Below are 12,056 nucleotides of genomic sequence, written 5' to 3' on the forward strand. Positions count from 1 at the left end.
TGTGCAAAACCTCTACCCTATGGGCATTGCATCAGATGTCTTTATTAAATACAATGCAGAGCTGCAGCATTTATTTATTTTATTCTATAATAGAATTTCTCAACAGTTCACAACATTAAAATACAGTATTAAAACACAGCATTAAAACACTTCCAACAACAACAAAATAGCAGTAAAATGGTGCAAGGAAAGCCTTGGTGAACAGGTGTTTCTTCAGGAGGCGCTTGAAGTATGCCACATTTTCTGCCTCCCAAACTACACAAGGTTCCCCCCCCCCGCTTCCAAATAATGGGTGCTGCTACAGAGATCACTCACCATCTGGGTACTTCATAAGTGACTGAAGATGAGACTAAAGAGAGAGGCCATAGCTCTGTTGTGAACACATGCAGAAGGTTCCAGAACCAAACTTGACATCTTCAGTTAAAAGGATCAAGTTGCAGGTGATGGGAAACACCCCACTTGGGACCCTGGAGGACCAGCACCAGAGTAAGAAGAACTGGGCAAGACGGAACAATAGTCTGACTCAGTTTAAGGCAGCCTCAATATTATAGTAAGCATTATAAGTACCTGGTTTTTCACTTGAATGGTTTTGAAAGCAATCATGAAAGTGATCCCCTAACATAACCACTTTCTTTACATTTTTGCCTGAACGTAGAGTGTTTTGCTCATGTATTTTAAATAGGTGTGTGTCTAATGGATTGCAAGCAGAAAGAAATGATTTAATGAACTATTCTGTTACAGAATGAGTATTCAAATTGTGGGGACCAAGTAAAAATGATCTATGATCATTCCCTCCCTCCCTTTGTGGTTCTCCTATCCTCATCCCCTTTTCCAGCCATGTGTCTGACAAAGTTGATCCCAGCCTCTGTAAATGTAGTTTCCTCTGCTCCCATGAGCTACTGCAGCAGAAATTCGTGACAGCCCTCATGGGAGCTGCCACAAAGACACAATCCACTCTTTCTCTGAGTTGGGCAAACTTCTAGTAGGGGCAGCAGCCATTCTTTTGCCTACTCTGCCCGAAGAAGATGGATGCATCAACTAAGGGCTTCACTAAGATTGAAAGAAGCAGCATTAAGCCACCTGTTGCCTGCCAATACAACACACTGATAATTTTTGTATGTTGCCTAGATCTTTGAAGAATTTATTATTATTATTTGAAGTACAAAGTCTGACTGATATGTGAGGCACTCACATATTAGTGAGTGATATTGGGGTTTATTAGTGAGTGATATTGGGGTTTATGCCACCCTAGAGCCATTTTGTTAAAATTCTGGAATTCCTAATTGCAACATTAGTGCCCATATTTTGGCTAAGGTAGTTGCCTGACAGAAAACAGGAAGGTAGCTGGAAAAGCTAAAATCCTCTCTTTTCCCCCTGGCAAGTGCACTATCTTACCACCTGAGAGAGTAACAATGTTGTAATAGAATTTAGAGAAACCTGTGCAAAGCCACAGGCAGATGGCGGTAAAAAATAAGTTGCCATACTTAGGCTTTTGCTATGCCTGTTTCCATAGCAACAGGAAAGTAGAGCTACTGTGTGCACTTGCCTGAAAGAAACATGTTCAGCATTGGCAAAATTAAATAAGACCCAATCTTGGCTGTCACTGAAATCTTTGACTATGTCAGTAGAGCCATTAGAATTTTTTTTAGAAATAAGTCTTCCTTGATTGAGTACTGCCTCATTATCTCTCCTGCTTCTTTCATCCACTTAGCCCCAAGTCTTGTAAAAAAATTGAACATTACAACTCATCCACCCCAGTGCCTTAAAGCAGTGGTCTTCAAAAATGGGTCATAACATCAGTCCAGATGGGTCATGGCATAGCTGTTGCTGCCATGTTGGGCAATTGTGAAATTGTGAAAGTGGGTTGCAGGTCTGAGGTGGGTCTCTGGTCTGAACCAGTTGAAGTCCACTGCCTTAAAAGAGGCTTGGTTATGCAATCAACCCAGTGCCTTCCAGTTGTTTTGGACTAAGGGGCCAAGGGTAAGAAATTTTGGGAACTGTAGTCTTGAGGTCACCACGTTGGAGAAAGCCTGTATAGGTTTTATGGCCTATACAATCCTATCAAGGCAGGTTAAAGGGTAACACAATTCACACTAAAATCATTCAAGTGTATGAGCAATGCAAAAATGATGCAAATAATCAGAAGATTATACATCTATATCCGGGGTGTGCAGAAAGTCAGTCTCCAGATGTTTTGAACTTCAACTCCCATCATTTGTGACCATTGGTTATGCTGGCAGTAGCTTCTGGGAGTTGAAGTCCACAACACCTTATGCAGACAACTGGTTCAGATGTATGATTTTGTGATTAGCATGCTTTTTGTATTGCAAATACACAGTCCACTGAGGCCACAATGTCTGTGAGGTGTGTGTAGTTACCATTTTGAATATGCAATCCCCACTTGGGGGTTGTTGTGTTGTGCAAATCTGGTGAGCAGGAGTTATGCATGAGTTAACCCTTGCATAGCCCATGGACTGTTTTAGGGTTGTTTAGCCCACGCATACTCCACGTTTGCCAGGTTCACATGATACGACAATCTGCAAGTGGGGGTTGTATATGCAACTTAGTGCTTGCAGGCACTGCGGCTCATTGTGGGTTAAATAACCCATGATGAGCATGTTGCCCAAACCTAGGGGTTGCCTAGATGGTCTGAAAGCCCTGCAGTGGCTGCGAGGTGACACTGCATTGATTAAACAATGCCACAGCCACTTTGCAGCCACCACAGGGTTTTCCTATGAAGCTGTGACTTAAAAAAAATTGGGGACACAATCTGATATTTTTTCCTGGAGCAAGATGAGTTGGGTGTTGTTGTTTTTGTCCAGAAAGCCATCTTATGAATATTTAAATAGAATGAATGAATGAATGCACAATTGGAAGCAAGTCCCAGTAAAATTAGACCTATTTTTCACAAACATCTGCTAGGTTGTAAACCACCTGTACTGGACTATACTACTTCAGGCTGCAACTGGGGATTCACATAATTGAATGCTGTTCCATACAAAACAAAAATCTTGCACATAAAAAGCTAACCTTCTCCTTGACATGCTACTTTTCTATGTGTAGGAATACTATTTTCTCCATGAGAGAGCCTTCTATTATGTGAGCCCATGCACATAATGTTTGAAGTCCTTATTAACATTTATTATTTTATTTGGAGTATTTATATTCCAACTACTAAATTATTCCAAATACAATAAAACAGACAAGAGTTGCTAGGGAGGGACAATTCCCCCCCCCCCCAGTCATTAGATGTTCCAACTGCAGGACTCAGAGGAAATAACCCTGGCTGAAAATGGCAGCCAGAACTGTCAAATGTTAATCCCGTACTGGGCATACGGGCATCCTTAGCAGATAATTTGCAGAAGTAGTACTATGCACAGATCCTATAATTTGGGCATACAATAGCAGAAGCAGCAGGAACTTCTGGGATCCCTGGACAAGAGCAGGAGGGCCTGCTGCCCTGACTCTGGAATAAAATCAAGCCTTCGCGCCTTCCTTCGCTGTCCAGCGCTACACTGCTTTCTGGCTCAAACCACATCATGTGTACTGTGGTGCGTACCTAGAGCACACTCTTTTATATTTTGGATTTGACTTGTGACGAAATTGCACCAAAGGCTGATCATAATTGCTGTCGATTTAAGATAGGGGATATACAGAGCTGGCCCAAGACATTTTGCTGCCTGAGGAGAAGGGCAAGATGGTGGTCCAATCCCACTGGCAGGAGGTATGTCGAGGGAAAGATACACGCGATTGTATGTCGCACCTGAGTAAAGGCTACTCTCCAGTTGCATGTGCACTGTGCTTTTGGTTTGTCTCTCACAGGCAGGCGCAGATCCAGAAGCACTTCTATTAAAAGAGTCACCAGGTGAGCTTAGTGGCTGATCTGTTACGGTGTTCATTTTTGGCGTCAGTTTTGTGCGTTAACCATGATATTCTTAGCATAAGAGTGGTGTGTGTATGTGTGGGTTTGTTGTTGTTGGGGTATTTCCAGAAATAGAAATTCTTCTGCTTGCAGCAGAGGAGGGAAATTTGAGATGAAAGTCGCCCAGCCGTGGCTGGAGCGTGTCTCTGGTCCCCAAGCAGGCTTCGCTTTCCTGGGAGACCGAGCACACCATTCCGAGCGCCTTTGATTGGCTCTCCCGCTTGGGGGCGGTGGCGAGGAGGCCGTGGCCTGGGCAGTTGCAGCGAACGAAATCATCCGCTTTCAGCCTTTCTCTCTTTGCTGCTGCTGCTTTATTTTTAGCCGGTAGCTCAGTTCAGCTCAGCTGCCGTTGAAAGAGAGAAGCTGGTGGGAGAGGACGCGGCAGATTTCCAGCCGCTGGGGGGAGGAGGAGGAGGAGGAAGGCGGCTGGGACACCAGCAAAGAGGTTACCGCATGCACGAAGTGGCCGCCGCCGCCGCCGGCTGGGCTGCAAACAGTCACCTCCTCCCTTCGCCTCGCAGCTGCTGGGAGGCGGCAGCAGCAGCAGGAGCGAGGCAGACGGCGGCCTCCGGCTTCCCTTGTGCCGCCCCCTGGAGCGATCCGTTAGTCGGAGCCCAACCTCCCTGCTGCTGCAGCGGGGACGCAGCTCGCCGTTGCAAATGGCCAGTCCTGCTTTAGATCTGGCGGAGGAGCCGAGGCAACCCCCGCAAGACTCTCCCCAGCCTGATCCAGCTTTAGCCGAAGCTCAGCAGTGGATCGAGGTAAGGAGCAATTCTTGCCCGCCTGAACAGCAGACGAAACCTTCCTCCCCTACCGCACCCCTCTATGCCTAGGGTCCCTATATACAATGGTACCCCGCTCTTTCCTTCCTTCTTTTTTTCGTCCTCTGCAGTCTCTTGATAGGTCTGTGGTAGATTTACAACCCTCAGATTGGGAAACCAGACACAGTTTTTGCGCGCGCCGTCTCTCCCCCCGCCCCCACAGTCTCTTGCAGTTCTCCTGATGCTGCAGAGTTTGCAATCGGAAGCTCGGTGTAAAATAGAGCACGAGCTGGATGTGAGATTGGAACGAACGGCGGCAGCCGGTTAAGCTGTTGGCGGTTCTCGTTATTAGGCAGCTAGAGGGATGCGCCCCTCTCTTTCTCGGTCTTCCTTTGGTCGCCCTCCCTCCCGTTTAATCTCTTAATCGCATTTATTTCTCTCTCTCTCTCCTCTGAGCGGAATGAAATGAAACGGGAGATCGTAAACAAGAGGACTGTTAGAGATATCTATCTTATTCTCTTGAGGACAGAGAATTCTAGGTTTCAGGACAGAAATGGTTCTCATTGTTTGGATGCTGAAAACACTGATGAAGTTGATGAAGACAGGTTCAAGTGCTGGATGGAGGACGCGTGCTTTAGCAGAGGCTGAGAAAGGGGGCGGGGGCCGGGGCGGGAATGAACCTGACCCACGTGAGCATAGCGTAGATATAACGCACCATTTAATGCTGGTTCAGTTTTGTCTACATCATCCTAAAAATATCTGGTGGAGTTGTGCATCTTTTTCGTTTTGTTCTACTGACCTGCTGGGTACTTTGAATGAACCTCGTATATGCAGTGGGTGACGTTATATTTTCTTTCTTCAATTTTTGCAAAAAATTATATCCCACCCTTCTGGCACTTATTACTCATGGCTGTCAACAACAATTAAAACCAACCATAAAATACAATCATTTCCTTCAAAAACTACAATATAATAAAAACAGAGGTGGGTGCAGCAGGTATAATAGAAGCATCAGATAAAAAGTTATCTATCTGATAAAACAAAGAACCATAATAGCATGCTATCAGATTTCTTAAAAAGCATTAGAACTACACATAACACTTTCATGAGCAAAATGCACGCTATGCGGGTTGGTTGTGTTTTGAGTATTTACAGATCTTCAGAAATGCAATTGTATAACCAACAGAACTTTGAGAATATCAGTATCAAGCAGAAGTGGTTCCGGACTGGTTTTAGTAATCCAACCAGAATAATGGCTGCCTTCTTCAATCAGAAAGAGAAGAGTTCTGTGTAATGTGAACATTGCATACACTTGGAATCAACTTTCTTCTCTTCTCTTTCTTTTTGTGTCTCTACTGCATGAGTCCAGGAAGACAAACTTTTTGTCTATACCAAGCTTGAGAAATATTTTAACAATTCTGGTCTAGGTATAGGAAAGCTTCTGGCCTGCACTTTCAGTGCTTTATTTATTTATTACTAATATAATTATTAATGAGTCTCCTTTTGGTCCAAAAAGAACCCCAAGGTTGTTTTTGGTTTTAAAATATCGTAAACTTTTTAGAGTAGCCTCTCACTGTTTTCATATTGTTCTATGTCTGCCCCATTCACATACAATTTCAAGATCAAAAGGAGTGTATGGGTGAAAGGAGCTCACTTCCACTTTATTACTCTACACTCTTGTTGCCCCAGTGACTTTCCTTCCAGTCTAGGTCACTTCCAGTATTGAAGTCACGTTAGGAAAAAGGTCCCTGGAGCAGTGTAGATAGAGAGATCTGCTTCTCTTGCCTGTGCATCTCTTTTGATATTAAAGTAATAAATACAATTATACTTGTGCACACATCTCAGGCTATATGTGAATGGGGCAGATATGGGATTAAAAACTGCTTGGCCGTTACATCTAATTTGGCCTCAATTCTCCTGATTTATGCCTTTGCATGCATTGTTTCCATTGCCAAGGAAAGAGGGCTATTCTTGATTGACAGACACAAGGACATGTGCGATTATTTTAAGGGACCTGTCAACCAGGTCTTTAAGGGTGCAGGGATTTGTAAATGTTTTTGCTACACTGACACCTTTTGTCAACAACTCATAAGAAGTGATGAGATTATAGTCTGAATCCATGCATATTTGCTCAACTTCTGACTGGGACTTCAGTGAGTTCAATAGTACCTACTCCTCAGTAAATCTGCGTAGCGTTGCAGCTCAAGTCCTACTCAGATAGGAACATGAGATCTGGCCAAATGAGCTCTCCTTTTACATATTAAGACATGCAGTTTAGACTGAACATGGGCAGCCTTTTTTCCACTGATGACAGCCTAATGGTTAATGGACATAAACTCTCCTTCACCAAAAGGACTCGTACTCCCCCCTTCACCTCCTTTGGATTAACTGCAAGTTGTTGTGATGTGTGAAACAAGACCAACTGTGGTTAATCTTAACTATGGTTTGTTGAAACAAGCCAGCTTCATAAACCATCAATTTCAGCTTCCATATTTCAACAAACCATAGCTAAGTTTGACCAGAGTTTGTCTGGGTTTGGACATCGCAACAAATTGTAGTGGTTGATTGAAAACAGAAGTGAACACTTCAAATTTCCTCCTCGCAGTCATACCAGAGGAAGAGAGGGGAGGGGGAGGGGGAGGGGGAGGCTCACAAGTGCTCATCCTCATAGGACTAAACTGTAAATTAATTTTATACATGAATGAGGACATTACATCACTGATGACAGGAAGCAAAATTGTTCAGAACTGGTTTTAGATGAAAAATATATAAGACTTGGGATTCTTGATTTATTACATATAGCTCAGGAGGATTAGACACCCTTTACTTTTTAAAAATGTAACATGGGTTCACTTAAGATTCTAAAATGTCAAGTGTTCCTTGAGGGTGGCATACCACACCACCCTCCCTGTTTTGGAATATGTAAGATGATACATAATAGTCAACTGTACTGGGCTAGCCTTAAAATAGCTGTTAATCTAATAAGCATTGCACATGAGTTATCTTTCTATCTTTACATATATAGAGCCTTTTGCTACCTCTCCAGAGAGAATGATCCATGTGTGGGTTGTGGCCTCACATTTATATTCCAGTTTGGCCATGAATAAAAATGTGAAGGCCTGGAAAAAAATGGGGAAAATTCAGAAAAAAGCTGTTTCCCCCCCGGTCTTGTTTTTTTCTGGAAAAATTGAAAAAGATGAAGAAAAAATGGATTATGGAATGTTTTATTTTAGCATGATGAATAAAATGTTTAAGACAAGGTGTTCATATATTTACTTCTCCAAATGATTTCTAAAAACTATGTACAGTATCAGATTATTCCAATTTCTGTGCACTGAGAACAAGCAAGTCCTAGATTGCAACCTGAGACTACAACTCTCAAATGCAAGAGCAAGATGCATTTCTGCCTCTAGGGGGCACTGCCATTGAAGCAGAGACTGAAACTGATAGTGACAGCTACAGCTCAGAAAATGAGTCTGATTAAATTTTATCCATATTCATTGAATCCTGGTCCCCCCTTTTTCTCAGTTCTATTTATAGGAATGGGTTATGTCTGCTTGATACTGTGGAAAACTAGGAGAGACATAAATAGTTTTCTTTGTTACTAATGTTGATGGTTTCTTCTGTTTGTTTGTTTTTAATTGTTTTTTTTTTGCCTGGTCCTCATAAACTGGCAAAACCAAAGAGGTTCCTTACAGTTCAGGAGCTTGTAGCTCCATTGGTTATAAAAAAAGGTTTAATTTTTTTAAAAGTAAATTCAATTTGGAGTAATTGTTTGAATACACTGTGCTTTTAATATACCAAATGTAATAATTCTATGCCAAACCAACTTGTACATAATTACATTTTATGATCCTAAAGTAATAAAGTGACTTTCAATCTGTAAAAAGTGCTAATATTGCATTCCCCCCCCCCAGTTTTTCAAAAAAATTCCTTTTCCCCTGAAACCCTCTGGAAAAAATCCCCCCTCCCCCCGTGGCTTCAAAATTTCTGGAAATTTTACATCTCTAGCCATGAATTTGCTTGATAACCTTGAGTGAGTGACTGTCTATAAGGGCCTTTTTGATCAATCAGTTTATTGTCCAATAAACCTACTTTTATTGCTCCTTGTGTGCAAGTCATGCTCCTTCCCGTAAGCTTTCGTCGCATATTGCATTTTCATAGCAGTCAGGACTTCAGTATTTTGTACATTTAATAGTTCCACAAGGGTCACATAGTCATAAAGTACCAACTAAATATTTATGTGACATAATTATTGAAGGACATAACTCTTTCAACCCCTTTGTATGACCTCATTATGTGAGCTGTTTGTTTAATTTATTCTTTGGTACCTGTGTTGGAGTACACATCTAACCAGGTCTTTTGTTAAGGGTTGGATGAATCGCACAAACCCAAACTACCCGTTTGTTGCTCATAGCTTGGATATCATGGTTTTATTGAACGGGGACTGGGAATATTACAGACAGGAGCACTTTTTAACTGACCATATAGAAATGCTTTTAAGCCTTATTCGCCCGGTTTGTAAACCTTTAAATATTCCACGAGAAACATTTCTTTTTTCTTCCCCCACTGTTTGCAGTAGATTTTAACACCCAGTACTGTTGCTGTGTTGACTGGGTTGCGGTACTTGCCTTCCTTTTTACCATGTTTTTATTTTCCATCAAACGTGGGTGGAAGGGAAGCCAACAGTAAGGAGACTAGTATTCAGCAGATGCAATGAGATGGCAAACAGGCAGGAGTACTAGCAGTTTGGGAACCCAATTGGTTGAAAGGTGGGATATACTAAATATAAAAAATTAATCATTAGAAATATTTAATTATCATTAAACCCTGAGGTTACAATTCTGGTATTAACAATTACTGAATTATTGGCAAAATATAATCTGTGGCTGTGGACTTGAGACCCTTTTATGAATGGGCATATTTCTGAAAATTAACCTGAAGGCAGGCAAGACTGGAATAAGGGACAGGATTGCTCAGAAGGGACTGGCTTGAGAACCAAAGCAATGATGCAACGTCTTTTGCAGAAGGAGATAAACAATCCTGAGGGCGTGATGGTTGAAATCTGAGGATGTAAATATGGGAGGGTGGGTGGAGGCACAGGAATAGCCTGGTGTGGAGAAGATGGACTGATTGGAATGATTATTTATTTATTTAGTGTTTGTATATATGCCACCTTAGAGAGTGTCAAACCATTTTGGCAGGGCCTGGGGAGCTGGCAAGGGAAGGGGAAGGGCATTATTGGATGTTAATCTTTTTATAATTGGTTATAGATCATTGTTTTGTTCTAAACTTTGAAATTAAACATCCCATCAAAGATTGCATAGGGTTTTTTAAAAAAGCAGAAAGTAGTATTATCAGAGAAGGACTGAGTTCAGAAAACATGATAACCAATGGTGGTTTAAATAGTCAATGATTGGCTAACCCACCGTGGGTTATTGTGTTGTGTGGCGGGAGGTTTTTTTAACCAACGGATGGTTATTTGGACAGAATAACCAACTCAAATAATCAATGCTGTGCAGAGTTTGCTTATTGAATCACTGTTGGTTATTGTGTTATGTGGAGGGTACCTTTAGTTATTTTCTCATCCATTGTTGGTTACTTTGTCAACCACAGAATCCGAAGGCAAGAGCAGTCAAAGTGGCTGCTGCTGCTGAAGCCCAGCTTGCAGGATAGTTTTTTGGCAGTAATGTCTGATGGGATACTAGCAGGAGGACTGAAGTGGGGAGACAGGGTGGGGGATGAGTGAGTGGACTCAGCGTGGACTAATAGTCAACTCAATGCTGATCCTAGTCCACACCACGATTGATTATCATATTGTGTGGGAAGTACCCCTAGATAAACAACTGTTGAGTTTATTATTACCCCACTGTTAACTATTGTGTTGTCCGAACGCAACCAAGGTGTAACTTCTGCAGTTTTGTCTTGGATCTGCTGAAAGCTGGTTCTTGTAGTCTTGGAAATTTCAGACTTTTCAATCAGAAATTAATATCTGAGCAATCCTGTATCAACTTTAGTGGAGCTTGTGTTAATTTGAATTTAATGTATTTGCATGCTATGTATGAGCATGTTTCATTTGTTTTTATCTGTTGGGCCCCTAAGCGCATAGTGCGTCTCTTCTGTTCTTCATCGTTGTGATCCCTGATGTGAGCTGTATTTCTGTGACCATGTGTGAGTGTTAGTATGTACATTGTTTTGCCATAACTAAACTATATCTGTCAGTAAAGGATTTATTTTTATAACCACAAAAAATCTTTGCCTTGTATTATTGGCCTTTGCTGTGTCCTGACCAAGAGCCGTTGTATACTCTGCTATTCACTAGTACTGTCTGTAACTTACAGCACGTATAAGTACAGTGATTACCCGACACATATGTGTACTCCCATACAGACCCTGCTTTTGTGACCGTTCTTTGGTAGGAATGATTAATTTGGGGAGGACGTACAAGAATGTGTGTGTGTGTGTGTGTGTGTGTGTTGGGGGGGCGTTGTTGCACATTATGTTGTTGTTGCACATTATATTGTGTGTTGAAGGGGCAAATGGTGAGCCTTATTCTCTCTTCTGAACTTCACCATATGCAGGACATTGACATTGGGACCACAGGTGAATTGGACATTGTTATGGTGGTTATTGCTATTAAAGACCTTTTACAGCACAGGGAGGCAGCCTGTGATCTAGATGTTGTTGCATCTTCCATCAGTCCTAGTCAACGTAGCCAATGTTGAGGGATGATGTAAGTTCCAGGACAAAAGCATCTGGATGACCACAAATTGCCCAACCCTGTTTTAGAGCACATGCCATCATGTAAAAACATCCTAAGGAAATGAGGCTTCAGTCTGCCACTTGAGTGCATGCTCTACCCAATCGAGCAGGATTTATCCATGATTCCATTATTATTATTCCCACCAATGCCTGATTTATCCTGTACGTCCTGACTTCTATGATTGTGGCCATGGCTAGACCAGGCCTATATCCCGGGATTGTTCCGGGATCATCCCTGTGCATCCAAATGACACACAGGGGATCCCGGGAGCAGGCAGGGACGGCCCCTCCATTTGCCTGGGATAATCCTTAGGTCTAGCTGAGGCCTGTGTTGCTTGTTTATTCCATCTTTTTTATTATTAGCAATCACTGTTTTTATGGAACGTTTATTAAATATGCATTCATTGAATTGTTATTGTACCTGTTCGGTGTAGCTTTTACCTTGTATGTTGCCTTGAGAGGGTTCCACCCTTAAAGGTCACATAGAAATAATTTTAAATAAATAAATACATCCACAAACTTGTAGACATTGTTCTGCGGGCAGCCCAGGCAGATGCTCTTTGCACCTTCTGCCTTCTGAACTATTTGGTGTGAGGGGTTTGGTTTTGAAT

The 12,056-nt window shown here is 42.1% G+C and overlaps 1 protein-coding gene across 1 annotated transcript in view; it reads left to right on the forward strand.

Annotated features, from left to right (window-relative positions):
- Positions 1-4,534: 4,534 nt before the first annotated feature.
- LIMCH1 (LIM and calponin homology domains 1) overlaps positions 4,535-12,056 on the forward strand; it is a 205,945-nt gene continuing 198,423 nt past the window's right edge. Inside the window, exon 1 of the mRNA XM_063136424.1 lies at positions 4,535-4,683. Coding sequence (XP_062992494.1) covers positions 4,582-4,683 — 102 coding nt within the window. The 5' untranslated portion in view covers positions 4,535-4,581. The remainder of the gene's footprint in view (positions 4,684-12,056) is intronic.

This window comes from Elgaria multicarinata, chromosome 10 (genome assembly GCF_023053635.1).
Source record: "Elgaria multicarinata webbii isolate HBS135686 ecotype San Diego chromosome 10, rElgMul1.1.pri, whole genome shotgun sequence".
Classification (NCBI taxonomy): Eukaryota; Metazoa; Chordata; class Lepidosauria; order Squamata; family Anguidae; genus Elgaria; species Elgaria multicarinata.